The following is a 16,317-nucleotide window of genomic DNA, read 5'->3' on the forward strand; positions in this document are numbered from 1 at the left end:
AACACGAAGATGTTCTGTGAAATTAAGGTGATCCTGCCAGAAGCATGTGCCTTTGGGCACCAAAGGTTGTGTGCCTACAGGCTTCAATAAAAAGTCTGAACCTGGTGATACAATTTTTATTTATTGCTAACCTGGGTTCCTCTGAATGATTTGGAGACGAGGGACCCATCAGACAATTTTACCTTCAGTCACTTAGTGGGTGTTACATACGGATAACGAAAGCCCGAAAAGGTGTCACACCTCAGACTTACTCTAATAGAATTTTTTTGCAGTGAGCTACTGTATATTCATGGCTGCATGACAAATATTTATCACAAGATTCCCACATGGGTTTGACATTCCTCAGTACGGTGCTGATAATCGCGTGTGCCCAACCATGCATGACACAATGCCCACTCGCTGGTGGCTAGATACCAGGAAACATAGCTTAGATATCAGTATGTATTCACAGAGCTTCACTTTTTCCACATTTTGTTCGGTTACAGCCTTATTCCAAAATAGATTGAATTGATTATTTTCCTCAAAATTTTACAAACAACATCCCATAATGACAACATGAAAGAAGTTTGTTTGAAATCTTTGCAAATGTATTAAAAATACAAAACGAAAAAAATCACATGAACATAAGTATTCACAGCCTTTGCTCAATACTTTGTTGAAGAACCTTTGGCACCAATTACAGCCTCAAGTCTTTTTGAATATGATGCCACAAGCTTGGCACACCTATGTTTTGGCAGTTTCTCCCATTCTTCTTTGCAGGACCTCTCAAGCTCCATCAGGTAGGATGAGGAGCATTGGTGCACAGCCATTTTCAGATCTCTCCAGAGATGTTCAATGGGGTTCAAGTCTGGGCTCTGGCTGGGCCACTCAAGGACATTCACAGAGTTGCCCCGTAGCCACTCCTTTGTTATCTTGGCTGTGTGCTTAGGATTGTTGTCCTGTTGCAAGATGAACCTTTGTCCCAGTCTGAGGTCCAGAGCACTCTTGTTTTCATCAAGGATATCTCTGTACATTGCTGCATTCAACCTTTCCTCGATCTGACTAGTCTCCCAGTTCCTGCCACTAAAAAACATCTCCACAGCCTGATGCTGCCACCACCATGCTTCACTGTAGGGATAGTATTGGCCAGGTGGATGAGAGGTGCCTGGTTTCTTCCAGACATAACCCTTGCCATTCAGGCCAAAGAGTTTAATCTTTGTTTCATCAAACCAGAGAATTTTGTTTCTCATGGTCTGAGAGTCCTTCAGGTGCCTTCTGGCAAACTCCAGGTGGGCTGTCACGTGCCTTTTACCGAGGAGTAGCTTCCGTCTGGCCACTCTACCAAAGAGGCCTGATTGGTGGAGTGCTGCAGAGAAGGTTGTGCTTCTGAAAGGGTTCTTCTCTCACCACAGAGAAACGCTGGAGCTCTGTTAGGGAGACCATCAGGTTTTTGGTCACCTCCCTGACTAAGTCCCTTTTCCCCTGATTGCTCAGTTTGGCTGGGCAGACCCTTCTAGGAGAACTCCTGGTGGTTCCAAACTTTTTCCATTTACGGATGATGGGGCTACTGTGCTCATTGGGATCTTCAATGCTGCAGACATTTTTCTGTACCCTTCCCCAGATCTGTGCCTCCATACAATCCTGTCTCAGAGGTCTACAGACAATTACTTGGACTTCATAGCTTGGTTTGTGCTCTGACATGCACTGTTAACTGTTGGACCTTATATAGACAGGTGTGTGCATTTCCAAATCATGTCCAATCAACTGAATTTACCACAGGTGGACTCTCGTCAAGTTGTAGAACATCTTAAGGTTGATCAGTGGAAACAGGATGCATCTGAGCTAAATTTTGAGTGTCATGGCAAAGGCTGTGAATTATGTACATGTGATTTTGTCAGTTTGATATTTTTAATACATTTGCAAAGATTTCAAACAAACTTCTTTCAGGTTGTCATTATGGGGTACTGTTTGCAGAATTTTGAGTAAAATAACGAATTTAATCTGTTTTGAAATAAGGCTGTAACATAACAAAATGTGGAAAAAGTGAAGCACAGTGAATACATTCCAGATGCACTGTACATTGTTTGTTTATTTCTTGTTTTGTACTTGTCCACAATATAAAAGGGACCATAGATCAAAGAAATTGATCAGATGTTGATGTAAAAATCCATTATTTTCCCTAAACCTAGTGTGCGCCCGAGTGAGTGAGGGCTTTATCACACTAGTCAGCACACTAAAATGTGCATGCGCCGATGTACGTTGTGTAGGAGCATTGGACTGCATTGTTACAACGTAGTGCAATGTTTACTTTCCTTCCTGTTTTGTAATGTTAGGGCTCTTTCACACGGCCGCTCAGTTTTTTATCTCCGCTGCGGCACTTTTTTTTTTTCACGGACACGGATGACACTTGTGTCATCCGCTCCGTATGTCCACATATCATCCCATCCGTTTGCGGATGATATACGGACATAATGTATGTCTATGGGGATTGCGGATGTCAGCGGATGACACCGCTGACATCCGATTTTGCATCAGTTCCGTTTTTTTAATGGAGGAAAAATAGGGTTCTGTTCCGTTCCAAAAAACGGAACAGAACTGAAAGGACACAAATCGGATGTCAGAGGATGGTCATCCGCTGACATCCGCAATCCCATAGACATGCATTATGTCCGTATATCAGCCGCAAACGGATGGGGTGATTTACGGACATACGGAACGTCCGTGTGAAAGAGCCCTTACTGAACAGTAATAAAATGATACATGATTCAGCTCTATGCACCACAGTACATTGCAACACATGCACACCATTGTGCATGTCTTATGTGAACAACTCACATAGAAAATAATTGTTTTCAATGCTTCCCTGCTTAGAGCCTGCATTGATCTATGTATATCAATGCAACTCAACAGACATGGTGTGAACGAACCCTCACAGCTACCTAGGGACAGGAAGTGTGTGGCTGGTAGGATCATCAGGTGAAAATAAAGAAAAACAATATTTTCAAACAAATGCAGCAAATCTTTAAAGGAAAGTCTATCTGCTCTTTGTTCATTGAATTCTAATTCGCTGAATACTAAACAAAGGACAAAAACATTTTCGGTGGAGTTCTTCATTAACCACTTTAAGACCGCAATATGTATATATGCATTGCGGCTTTCCTGGGATTATGGCTGAAGATATCCGCTTTCATTAAAATAATGCCTGTTGATACTGCCATGAAGGTTGTGGTTCAGACAATTCCTGTTATAAGGTGACAACACTCTGTCCCAATTGTGCTCCTGCATTGCCACCCTATCACACAGGCTTTTGATGGTGACTAGAAGTGGCCCAACACACATTATACAAGCATGATCCATTGTTGTCACCATCAGATAACCCGCCCAGAGGAATGGCAATGCAGCCACTGCTGGAATGCCTGTAAACAGGACGTGCCTTCAAAGGAGCTACAGGAGATCAGCATCACTGAGATGCAACATAGGATGAAAAAGAGGTGAAAACAGTATTTCATTAAAGAAATGAAATTATTTATGATACACAGTACTTTAGTAAACTAAATGTGATCTGTTTGGGGGTTACATCTACACTAAAGACCATTTCTTAGTAAGCATCACAAATGTTTATCCCCCTACAGCTACGCCGGATGAAGGAGCTGGAGCAGGAAAGAGATGCTCTGCTAGATGGAGTTCAGCTGGTGGACAAAGCACGGGACTGGTACCGGGAACGTCTACATGAAGCAGAGCAGAAGAGGGAATGGCAGTGCACATTGGTATGGTACACACCAATCCTACTTTTTTATGGACTAGCACTAATGTGGGCAGCACAGTAGCTTAGTGGTTAGTACTGAGGCTTTGAAGCAATAGGGTCCTTAGTTTAAATCACCGCTAAAACACTATCTGCATGGAGTTTGCATGTTCGTGTTGTGCTTGTGTGGGTTTCCTGTAGTTGCTCCAGCTCCCTTACACACTCCAAAGACGTACAGATAGCTTATTTGGCTCCTGTCTGAATTAGCCAATTCGTACACACATAGTAGAGCCATGCACATGTGTTATCACATTCTGCATGCATATCCCAAGCTGAGCAGTTGGGCTGGGTTGAGGGAAGACCTGGCGATCTATCTAAGCTTGCCAAGAAAATTCCAGGGAAAGGGCTCTCAAGCATTTGAGACCTGGTGCCCACAGACTCGCCGTGTGTTACATACAACTTAGCAAACATCACCCAACACTGATGTGTTAAACTTTATTGATTTACATTTTTTATGTACCATCATTTCTATAGTCTGTAATGGTCCACTACCCCTATATCATTATCCTTGTAGTGGACTACCTAAAGGATGGGTAAGCAGGCATCTAAAGAGCCTGCACATGGCCTTTGTTAGCTTCTATTGCTCATGGCAGCCCTGAAACTCAAGGTGCTCTATTGTTTTAATACTGCTCTTTCTTGGAACTCACGGTCTCTTGTTTGCAATAAAAATTAAAAGTTTGTAATATTTGAAATAAATAAAAGGAAAAAAAAATGAACGTTATTTTATCGGACTGAACAAAGTGGACAAACATAAAGCAAGAAAAATATTCACCCACAAAAAAAAAAGCACCCTGCAAAAAAAGAGAGACAGTGCATACCTACCCCACTCTGATTTTTGTGGTCTTATCTGTCTAATGATCTCCATGATCCAACACACTACCAGGTTTGTCACATGCCTACATCTCCCAATGCCAGCTGCTATGTCACTAAGTTCTGCTGGAACTTAGCAATGGTATGGCGGCCTGCGGCTGGAACAACAGTGCAAAGCAGGAAACACTGCCATCCAATACACTCAATTATTTGTTGAATGCTTAGCACCCTTTAGCTGGTGAGGTCCTGTAAGAGATTGAAGATCTAAGGGGTTCCTTTTGCTGGGAGAAAACAGTGATTATTGCTTGCAGCTGTAGCAGCCGCTAGCGATAATCACAAGAAGATCTGGCAGGCTGGTTGTACCTGCTGAACTGGCCGAGATTTGAACCGTGTATGGCCAGCCTTAATGGCCATACACACTATAAGATTTTCTGAAGACTTTTTCCTTCAGATTTACCTTTTCTATGTAGTGCAAGGGCCTGCCAGACTGCATACAAATTGAAAGTGTTTAGGTTTGACCTCATATTATCTGGTTTTGGTAAATCTAAAGGAAAAAGTCTTCAGAAAATCTTATAGTGTGTATGGCCCATTAGACTGGAAGAGGAAGAACTAGTATTTGGGGCCAGTCAGGTCTCGTAATTGCTAAAGTGTTCGTTACTCTAAAAAAAAAAAAAAAAATTAATTAATCCTGTTCCCTTGAAGCATGTTACACAGCACAGTGCTTGTGCTGTGTCATTCGGCCCCCTGTATCACCTGCAATACCTGGCTGATCCTGCCTGGTTCTGCCCTCCCCCCTGTAAACTGCCCATGGTTTATCATGGCTGCTGAGCCCTGACACCGTGGTCAGTTTACGTGCCTCTGTCATCCGCTGCTATGTGCTGCTCTCCTCTGTTGCCCTCTGTCTCTCCCCCCCACATCCTCCCCTCCCTGCCTGTCAGCTCTCACTAGTGCTGCTCTGCTCCCCTCCCCGCTGCTAAAAATCTATGTGATCTTTATACTATTCCCATTGTTAGAACATGTGTCCTAGTGTCTGTGCTTTATTAAAAGAAAGCCAATTTCCACCAGATTTCACAGCGCCTCCCAGAGCTCACGTGACTCCTCAGCTCTCCCCTCCTCGCTTCACTGGCTGACATCAGTGGGAGTCCTGGGCCATGCCCGATGGAGCTGTCAGACCGGGAGAGGAGGGAGCTAGGAATCACTTGAGCGCCAGAAGGCGCTGTGAAATGAGTCTAACAATGGGGATTGTATAAAGATCCCATAGTGGCTTAACAGCCACTTAATGTGCAAGAAGAGAGAGCAGAGAGATTAATTCATTACTCTGCTGCTACTCTTTTAATGTCCTATCACAGGTTGGGGACAGTGTGGTCATCGGAGTATGCTGCAGAAAAAGCTGGGTCACTAGGCTGAATGTAAAGTGTCAGTGTCACTGTTCCTGCCAAGTTGCTGTTTAGGAAAGAAATGATATATTCTGTATTTCTGTTCAGGCTTTTATCCATTGCCAGAAAAAAGGATTGTGTCTGCATACAAGTTATCTCATGTTGTTGTCTCTTACCTTAGGATCAGGCGCCTCCTCCTCCCCTCCTTGGATCAGCTCTTTTGGTACAGATTCAGGAAGTCAACAAATTCTTGAATGACCTAATTTCCTTTCCAGAAAAGGTAATGACCTGTGAACCCCTGGATCAGTGGTTGTCAACCTACAAGGTATAGGGAGCCTCAATTGCAACACCAAAGGACCACTCATAATATTCAGAATAAGAAATGCAACAGAAGACTGTCAGGGACTGCAGAATATTAAAGAGGTGATGGTTAGAAATTATGGATTGTGCGGTTTGAGAGATGCTGTAGGAAACAGCCAGAGACCAGGAACTTGTTACATGAGAGAGGTCATTGCCATTAGATTCTCTTTACAAAATCCACACTCATGTTTCTGGGGTCACAAGATGGTCACCAGGGCACTACAACATCCCTGGGCCCCTTATTTAGCAGATTTTGGTGTAAATTGAATAGTTCATATTCCCATCGCACACCTGCCTGGATATAGGCACATCAGTTGTGGATATAGGCACATCAGTTGTGGGTGCTACAGCGATCACCAGCTGGACACTGGATCTATCACAGATACATACATATTCGCCAGCACACCAAGAATCTTGCACAGCAGTCCAAAGAAACATTTTATTCCAAAAGGATCACATCAGGATAGGTGCAACATTCTGGAGACACGCAGGACCCCTTCATCAGGCACATGCCCGACGAAGGGGTCCCGCGTGACTCCGAAACGTTGCCCCTATCCTGTTGTGATCCTTTTAAAAAAAAAAAGTTTCTTTGGACTGCTGTGCAAGATCCTTGGTGTGCTGGCGAATATGTATGAGTCTTTGGTGTAAACTGGTCCAGTTTGGACAATTCTACTTCTTTGGAGTAGGCAGAAATGTGGACAGCTATGAAAGTTTGAACCAGCTGATGTATGAACTCTTCAAATCAGCATAAACAGGGTGTTCTATAATAATAGGTATTTAGTAATATTAATTTGTAATTGTGAAATGTACTAATTACCATGTACAGTATAACTAATTAGTGCTTGTGCTTGTAATTTAGTGCTACTGCTTTAAAATGGACCTATCATTAAAATTGGCATCCCGATTGCATGATTCAATAGACCACATGTCCGCAGTAGAAGAGAAAAAAAACATTTGAGTAGAAAAGCACTTCTTTTTAGTCATGAACAAATACTGAGTTCTTTTAATTTAATTTTCAATCATTTTTATTGGTTTTTAGAAAAAGTACAACAGAGTGTAACGAGCCAAAATGGCCCAACCATAGACATTGAAAACAACATGGAGCACATGGTGCAGAAAGCATTAAATGTGTACAAGTAAATATTGTGGATAGCAGGAGTCGAGAAAAAAAAAACAAATAATAATAACAATGGCAGTCAAACCAGTGTGAAGCAGGTACTGATCGCTCTCTTCAGTGCTTAAAGGAGCGGGCCGTCCAGGCCCCCCCCCCCCGGGCGCCCCTTACGGGAACACACTGCGCCCCCAGGGGGAAGCGGAACCCGACCCCCACCCGCAGTCTCATGGACCTGACTACAAAATACGACATCCCGCCATCAATACACAACAAAAGAAAAGAGAAAGCAGAGAAAGGGAAAAGGAAAGAAAGGAAGGGAAGTCAAGGAGAGCGGCAGCGGCTGGTTAAGAAGGAAAAAAGTCGACATCCAGGTTCAGCACCCTCCCAGGGAACGAGTCCCCGGAGCGTGCGGTCCGGCAATAGTAAAGAGCCGGAAAAAATCCCCCTAAGAGGGGCCTGCCAAATAGCGGATCCACGGTTCCCAGGTCTTGTCAAATATTTTCATCTTATCATTCAATATGGCTACCATCCGTTCATTTATCATAATCCAAGACAGCTTGGCTTTGAGCAGCTCGAGCGGCACTACTGAGGTGCGCCAGGATCGTGCGATTGCAATCTTGGCCGCTATAAACACGAAAGCTATAAGGCGTTTGTTATGCTTAGAAATCCCCGCTATCGGTTTGCCCAGGAGAGCTTGCAGGGGATCCTTGGTCAAGTTGACTTGCGTCAATGAGTAAATGAAATTGTAAACACGAATCCAGAATCGGCGCACCTTAGAACAGGTCCACCAAATATGGAGCACCGTGCCTGCCAGACCACATCCCCGAAAACAGTTGGGAGACGCAGTGTGGACCGCTGCAGCCAGCCTGACCGGGACCATGTACCATCTCAAAAGTACCTTGTAATTAGCTTCAATTAGAGAGGTGTTAAGGATGGATTTAGAACTACATTGAGCTAGAGCATTCCAATCAGCCCGGTCCAGGTCCTATACTGAGTTCTTTTAAAAGCCAGAAAACCACCAATAATATTGTTGGTGTTGTATATCATTAAAGACATCAAAAAGTCTATTATTTCCAGCCAGATCCTGTCTGGTAGTCTTCAGACTTGTATAAAGTACTCGAAATTTCTACTTGAGTAAAAGTACAAGTGCTCGATCAAAAAGTGACTTGAGTAGAAGTGGAAGTGCTCGCAGAAAAAGTTACTTAAGTAGAAGTACTAAAGTATTCAACATTTTTTTTACTTAAGTATTGCAAGTAGTTTTTTCAAAAAATTTGCTACTTAAGTACTAAAAGTAAAAAGTACCAGTAGTTTTGAAAAAAAATTTCTACTCAAGTACTGAAAGTAGAAGTACAAGTACTGTGTTATGTAGTTATTAAAGAAAGAAGTCAAAAGTTTGAACATCATATTGTTTTTTATTATTTCAAATGATTTATTCAAATGATTAACCTGTGTTTGTTAGTAGTTTCTTGATGCACTTTAAGCGCTGTAGCACCATTTATTTGTTTCATATTTTCTTTTTATTGGAAAGATTTGGTATAGCAGCTTTTATTATACACAGCCTTTATTTTCGTATGCGCTGATTTACAAATGACATTATACACATTTTTTTGAGCTTTATGCAACCTGCCATCTACTGTTCTGGCAGTGGTAATTTTTTTTAAAAGTAACGAGTAACTATGCAGCACAAAAAAAAAATACTTGAGTAGAAGTATCGAAATCATCGAAAAAATGTAGTGAAGTAAAAGTAGAAGTAGGAGAAAAAAATTCTACTCTAGGAAAGTACAGATACCGCATTTCGGTACTTAAGTACAGTACTTAAGTAGTTCTACTTCGTTACTATACATCTCTGGTAGTCTTGCAGTGATAAATCGGGACCAGCAAGGCACAGTCAGCAGGGCCTGCATGTGTATTGAGCAAAATATGACCGCTTCCAATATGAAAATAAAATTACAAAGTCTACACAGAAAAAAAGGTTTTAAGGACTTTAAACAAACTTTAATAAAGCCCCAAACATAAGGTGACCAGATTTTTAAAATGAAATCTGGGGACATATATAATTGTTTTTACTGGTAATGGTGGCAATTAGCGACTTATAGCAGGACTACAATATTGCAGCAGACACATTTGTTTTTTTTTAGGGACCAGTGACACTAATACAGTGATCAGTTATAAAAAATATGCACTGTCACTGTACTAAGGACACTGGCTGGGAAGGGGTTAACATCTAAGACAAGCAAGGGGTTAAATGTGTGTCTAGCCAGTGTTTTATCACTGTGGGAGAGGTGCTTATACTAAGGGAAGGCATAGATCCCTGTCCCTGCTTTGCAGAGACACAGGATTAACGTCTTCCATACTGACAGACCTCCTGCTGTTCTGCCTGTGTACTGGCAAGCATCGAGTGCGCCAGACCCGCCGATCGGCTCCGATACCTGGAAATGCAGGATCACATACATATATATATATATATATATATATATATATACACATGATCCAGCGCAACCGCCCTATAGCAATTAATCTGCTATGGGGCGGTCGGCAACAGGTTAAGATCCATCAACATTATGATAACACACAGGCAGGGGGTGTTGTATCATGGCTCTGGCTGACTCTGTCACAGTGTGTCACATGACATGAATGCTGGGTGCTGATTTTGTTAAATTACGACCAATAAGCAGCCATGTCATGTGACACACTGTGACAGTGCACTACCAGCCAGAGCCATGATAGAGCGCCCCCTGCCTGTGAGTTATGATACCATCCATGATGCCAGAGAGGCAGGCACAGTGCAATGTAGTCCATTCACAGACACCCCCAAAGCACACCTGTGTTGAAGCCTTGAAGGCGCTGGCAGCCCCACAATCAGATCAGCTTCCCCTCTGTTCCTGCTGCTGGACACTGTCAGTTGAGCTCAGCTGCCTCTCTCTGCCTGTGACTGCCACTGATGCCCACCTCACAGCTTCTCAAGTGTCACTCTCCGGGCCCCTGCTACTACTGGGTGAGGGGCAGAGCTGAGCGGAGAAAGATCACTCCACTGGGGAAGGCAAGGAGATAGGCAGGCAGGCCGGGACTTGAGCCAAGGCAGAAGAACATGCAAGCGGGAGCAGAATGGGCATGCACCCGAAACTGAAGAATTAGTCCCTCCTCACCGACCAGCACATGATTCTCGGAGAGGGGCACGGATAATGAAAAAAATACACCCCCTGAGCTAGTAGGAGTGGCGGCGCAGGGCTGTGTAATTCAGAATTTCTTTTTTTTTAATTCTGCACTGACTGCCTTTGAAATTGCCTGGTCTCCTGTTCAAATCCAATCTGGGGACAAAACCGGGGACAGATATGGTCCGGGGACAGTGTCCTCAGTCCGGGGACTATCCCCAGAAACTGGGGACGTCTGGTCACTCTACCCAAAGATCCCCTGAGTGCAGGTAGCCTGGGCTTATACTTACCTTCAGCCCTGATTTAGCAATTATACCACTGATGTACGTAACTAGCTCTCTTTTATTCTGCACATGTTTGTTGCTTATGAGTAACCTTACTCATGGAATGAATGAGGCCGATCAGGTCCATGTGGGTGGTAAGATCACTGGATTGGGGCTGAAGGTAAGTATAAATCCAGGCTGCCTGCACTAAGGGGGGGGGCAGGCTTTTATTTGAGGAAAACTTAACCCTCCTCTTGTGTTAGGGTCAGAACCAACCCGTTTTCAGGTTTTGAATGTCTATAAGTATCACATAAATTTGTTTATTGCATCAAGATTTTTTTACTTTGTCAGGAACCTCTATTTAAACAATGTAATAGAAAAATAATCCTTTTCACTAAATTATAAAATACTGTGGTGAAAATTAAGACGTTCATGGTGTTAGGGTCAATTCTGACCCAGTTATAATATAGGATTTTAGGACACTAATAAGTTCCAAAACTGAAATCATAAACACTCTCTCTGCTTAGTAACAGTGACAGCCAATCCCCTCTCAACCCTGTGAGCTGTAGTTAGGGAGGGGCCTATCTCTTTTGCTGCTTGTCTGCTTCTCTAAATAAAGTGAAGAAACATAGGACAAATTCATTTCAGAGTTGCTGACTTTATTTTACCATTTTTTAAATTTGACAATGAGAGGTATGCTATCAAAAGAAAGGTCTAGGGGTCACACCAAAAATATTAAAACCAACCTTTTCAAGGATAAAGAAGCCTAACAAGGTAACCAAGAGGTAAGAAACAAATTTGATGATAAATAATTATTCAGAGGGTATTTTATGGCTGATTTAAAACACGGGTCAAAACCGACCCTAACATCATGGATAGTAACGGAATTCTAACATAAGAGGAGGGTTAAGCAACTTAAGCAATGGTGAAGATCTCCTTTAAACCATGTTCCACATTTACTAAATCTAGCTCTAGTCTATGTTTCTGTGTTTTAACTGACACTTCTAAGGAATGATATAGTATCTGACAGCTTAGACTGGCCACCTCTGTTTCTATTGTGCGTTCTGTCCCTTCTGGTATAGGGTTTATGTTTCTGGAACTACAGTTCTGTAGAACTTTGCTTGTAGATATCACAATTTCTAAGCGCATGCCATCGTATGTTAGGAACAGTTCACAAATTTATAACCGTGTTGCCAAAGCAGCCTATTTTATTATATGTTGTATTATGTTTTGGCATTTTCCACTTTATCACCCCCCCCCCTCTTGTTTCTGGCTAGTTTGTAGGACCCTAGTTTGCCTCTTGATGCTGGTAGGCAGTCTAGTTCTTATCCATGCAAAGCAAGGAATCTGATTTGTCTTTTTATCTACAACTACAAGATAAAATGAATGTCATCCCCTGTATGTGCCAAACCAGGGTTAAACTACATTGGATTCTACTTCTGTGTTTTCTTGGTGAGTTAAACTGTCCGTGGACCTTGTTAGGTCAGCAAGGTACCTTTTTTTTTCTAGGAAGGTACATATGGTAACATTTCAGACAGAAATAATAATGCATATGTTATTTTCTATAATGACTTGGCAAGTTAAAGTATCAGTAATATTTGCTGTCCAAAGTGGTAATTGTAGCAAATAACACATGCATCTTACAGTAGTGTTGTGAATAAGCCTGTAGTTTTTAGTCCATTATGTACTGGTCTGACGTCAGGAAAATGAATTCATAGTTTATACAAACTAATGTATCTATTATAATTTGTAAAATATGAGTTTTGACAATAATGTATGTCCTCTATCCATTTCTTGATGTGTCTTCTTTATCTATTAAGGGCCATCGGCGGCAGTCCCCGTACAGCAATAAACACTCCGATACCATCGCCTCACTACGATATCAAAACCAGCTGCTAACACGGGTGAGTATGATGTGTGAGGATGTCAGAGAAGTCATTGGAAGTGGAAATACTGGGAAAATTGTGCTACTGAAATCAGTCATCTCAGTTTTATGTGATCTATTGGCAGTCAGATTCAGCAATCTACCAATAACGGGTGGGACTGTAGCATCGTGTCACATGATGCTTTCCTGTGCATTCTTTCTTTTATGCTTTAATATGTGAGTGAGACTTTAGGAAAGGGCAGAGATAGAACTTGGGAACAAAAGCCTCCTTTTAAAGTCAGTCACCATTCAATTACCATTTGGTTGTTCCAAGTCCCCCCAACAGGCATACAACAAAACTTTTTTTTTTTTTAAACTTACTGTAATAAATTCTGTTCTTTGCCCTGTAGCACCATCAAATCGGCTGTTGAGGTTTTCTCTCCACCGAGATGTAAGAATGCACTCTAATGCAAGGCCCCAACACTTGGACTACATTTGACACTGTGATTAGCGGAGGAGGGTTATCAGCTGTAGCAACGCAATGTATACAGCTGTACTGGGTGACAATGCAGCAGTTAATTCACTGCAGGCCAAATAGTGGTGTCACCCTGCAGGAGGAAGGCTGTGCACTGGCAGGATCATCATGTATTTTTCTCCATTGTTCATTGGAGTGCATAGCACTATAGAATAATGACTTATGGCAGCAGTATACCCAGCGGTCGTAAATATACAGTACTTTTTTCTTCAATAAACATGGAGAACTATGTACAAAGAGCCTCTTTTTTTTCCTTTAACATGCATGAAAAACAGGATCCTTTTAATAATAACATCACATAAAATACCATTATTTGCTTCTTTCCACCAGGAACCAAGAGAGAACCCTGTGCCACTTCCCCCCATGCTTTCCACCATTGGAAGACATGGAATACACTTATTGGCACTAAGGGTTCTCATCTGTGACAACACTGATAACCCTCCTCCTCAGTGTACGCAGCTGCAGAGTGTGACAATGCAACAGTTAATTTACTGCAGGCTAAACAGTGTTGCCCACCCGTAGAAAAAAAGGCCATGTAACATCACCATGTATTTTTCTCCTTTTTTCATTTAAGGACACAGCACTATAGACTGATGACCAATGGTGGTAGTAGATCCAGAGGTCATGGATCTACAGTGCTTTGCCCTTTAATTCACATTGATGAATAGGAGGTGTATGCAAATGCATTAAACTATGGATCCTTAGATTGATGACAACAGGACATAAAATTGCATATTATTCACTGACATCACAGTATTTATGCTAGGTGCCACTGACAGCTTTGCACTGTGGTTAGTCAATGTGTGCAGTCCACAGTTGGTGTTACTGTTTTCAGAAATACAGGGAAAATTGCACAGACCACACACAGTCGCACAGACCAGCCATTCTGGCAATCGTCAGAATTGCCAGCTTGCCAAGCAGGTCTTGTTTGTAGCTGGAAGAGAAGACCAACAAGCAGAATAGATGTGGCATCATAAACCAGATCTTTGTGTCTTTCCAGGAGATAACGGTACAGAATGAGAGAATGTGGAAGCTGCAGAGGGAGAACGAAGCACTATACAGGGAACTGGAGGAGCGCCATCTACACAGAGCTACTTTCATCTGATGCCATGTCTTACATAGCCTTCTCATGGCATAGAACATTTTTCTCAAAGGGCATGAAAAAAGGACTGAAGAAAGCCTGAATCTATGGGAAATTTCATGTTAGAAGAACAGTCTGGGTACATTGTACATGGTGTAGTTAGATAATAACAAGCAGAGCAGGGATCTAGGTGGCTCTTGGTACGACACGTCTTCCACTTTCATGTGCTGTGACTGGTCTCTTCCTACTGGACCAAAAACCTCCAAGCATCACCATTAGAACATAAAGCACATAGATTGCATCTTGTAAGGACTGAGACCTGCAGAGCGTTGCAGAGTCTGTTGTGTTATGGACTTGTGATGTTCACAGCTCTGCGTGATGTTAAGCTCTCAAGTGACCTGTTTTCTCTTTGCCATTGAGCACAATTACAGACCTGTATGGAGTATTGCTTCCTTGCTGTACAGACACTTACTGGGTATTACCTCAATGCGACACTAATTAAAGAATATGCCTTTTTTGACCAATGACCTGTTGACTATCTTAAAGGGCACATACATGCAGTTGTTAAGAGAAACCACACCATCTTGTTGGTATTAAGAAGTGAAGAGTAATAAAAATGAAAGCACTTGCCCTTCCTAGAGAAAATGCTGCTGCAAGCTTCCTTCAATGCTGACCACTTGTCTAAAGGCACTTGGTCATGTGATCTGAAGAAAGTCATAGTACAATATGGCTGATCCTCCCCTAGGTCTTCAGACATGTGGCGCCAGCACTGGAGGGTGCCTTTAGCAGCATATTTAAGAAAAAAAAAGAAAATATTTTAGCCCTTCTTACTCTCTTTGTCAATCCCCGTGGGCTGTTAAAAAAATATTTAGCATTGGCATACAGAACTTCTTTAAAGCGGAACTCCAGGCAAATATTTATAAAAAATGCCAATTAATGCAGTTATGTTTTTAATTTAAAGAAGTATTCAAGGTATGGATATTTATACATAGTTACATAGGTCTAGCTTAGACCAATGGAATTATGCATATTTCATACCTGTGGAATTCCCCTGGAAGCTGGAAATCACTGACAGGCACTGCTACTCCAGTGATCTCCACTTGCTTTCAGGTCCTGAGCCCTGCTGCATTGTGAATACAGGAGGTCGGCCACTGGGCATGGGTGTCATTCTGGGAATGCTATGCATTTTCTCAATAATGGAAAGCATTCTCTAAATGGACGAGTAGAGAGTGTGATGTCACTGCCTTGCCTCTCTACCTACGATTATCATTATGATAATGCAAAGCAATCTCTGAATGGCTCCCATGACAAGCAAGCAACCTCTTGTATTCACAATGCTGCAGGGCAGCTGCTCGACACAGGACCCAGATGCAAGTGGAGATAACTGTATGTATTCTTCATGCCTACTAGAGTGATTTGCTGCTTACAGCGCAGGGATCTCAAACTGATGGCCCTCCAGCTGTTGCAGAACTACAATTCCCATGAGCATTGCAAGGCTGACCGTTACAAGCATAACTCTCATAGGCAGAGCCACTTGAAGGGCCGCCAGTTTGAGACCCCTGTTCTACAAGGATCACACAGGTATGGTATGTGCATAAAAAAGAAATGACTCCTGCGCTTGAGGGGTTGTCTTATAACGAGTGTGCTGAAAATGTGATTCAAGTGTGATGGACATTGTCCCAGCTGTGCTGCCACTCTCAACAGGTCGTGGTAACCCAAAAAGACTAGAAAAGAAATGGACAGAGGGCGCACCAGCCTAGCGCATTATCCTTAAAACGATTTATTAAAATAGAATTAAATACTCATTATACTCACAACCCCAATGTGAAACACAGGCAAATATGTGCAATACTGGACCACCAAGGGCCTCCACTGAGCATCCACTGTTGGTGCAGGCCGTGGTAGGATGTGGATCTCCAAAAAAATGCTTACGCGTTTCGGGGTTATCCTCCCTTCCTCAGAGCTAATTGGATACAATTAT

The 16,317-nt window shown here is 42.4% G+C and overlaps 1 protein-coding gene across 1 annotated transcript in view; it reads left to right on the top strand.

The window, feature by feature from the left end:
* The window catches only part of SAPCD1 (suppressor APC domain containing 1), a 120,115-nt gene extending 105,254 nt beyond the window's left edge, over window positions 1–14,861 (top strand). The window contains exons 4-7 of the mRNA XM_082264439.1: window positions 3,612–3,746; window positions 6,149–6,247; window positions 12,677–12,760; window positions 14,256–14,861. Coding sequence (XP_082120565.1) covers window positions 3,612–3,746; window positions 6,149–6,247; window positions 12,677–12,760; window positions 14,256–14,360 — 423 coding nt within the window. The 3' untranslated portion in view covers window positions 14,361–14,861. The remainder of the gene's footprint in view (window positions 1–3,611; window positions 3,747–6,148; window positions 6,248–12,676; window positions 12,761–14,255) is intronic.
* Window positions 14,862–16,317: the final 1,456 nt, after the last annotated feature.

Source organism: Pelophylax lessonae (assembly GCF_965119305.1).
Source record: "Pelophylax lessonae genome assembly, chromosome: 7".
Lineage (NCBI taxonomy): Eukaryota > Metazoa > Chordata > Amphibia > Anura > Ranidae > Pelophylax > Pelophylax lessonae.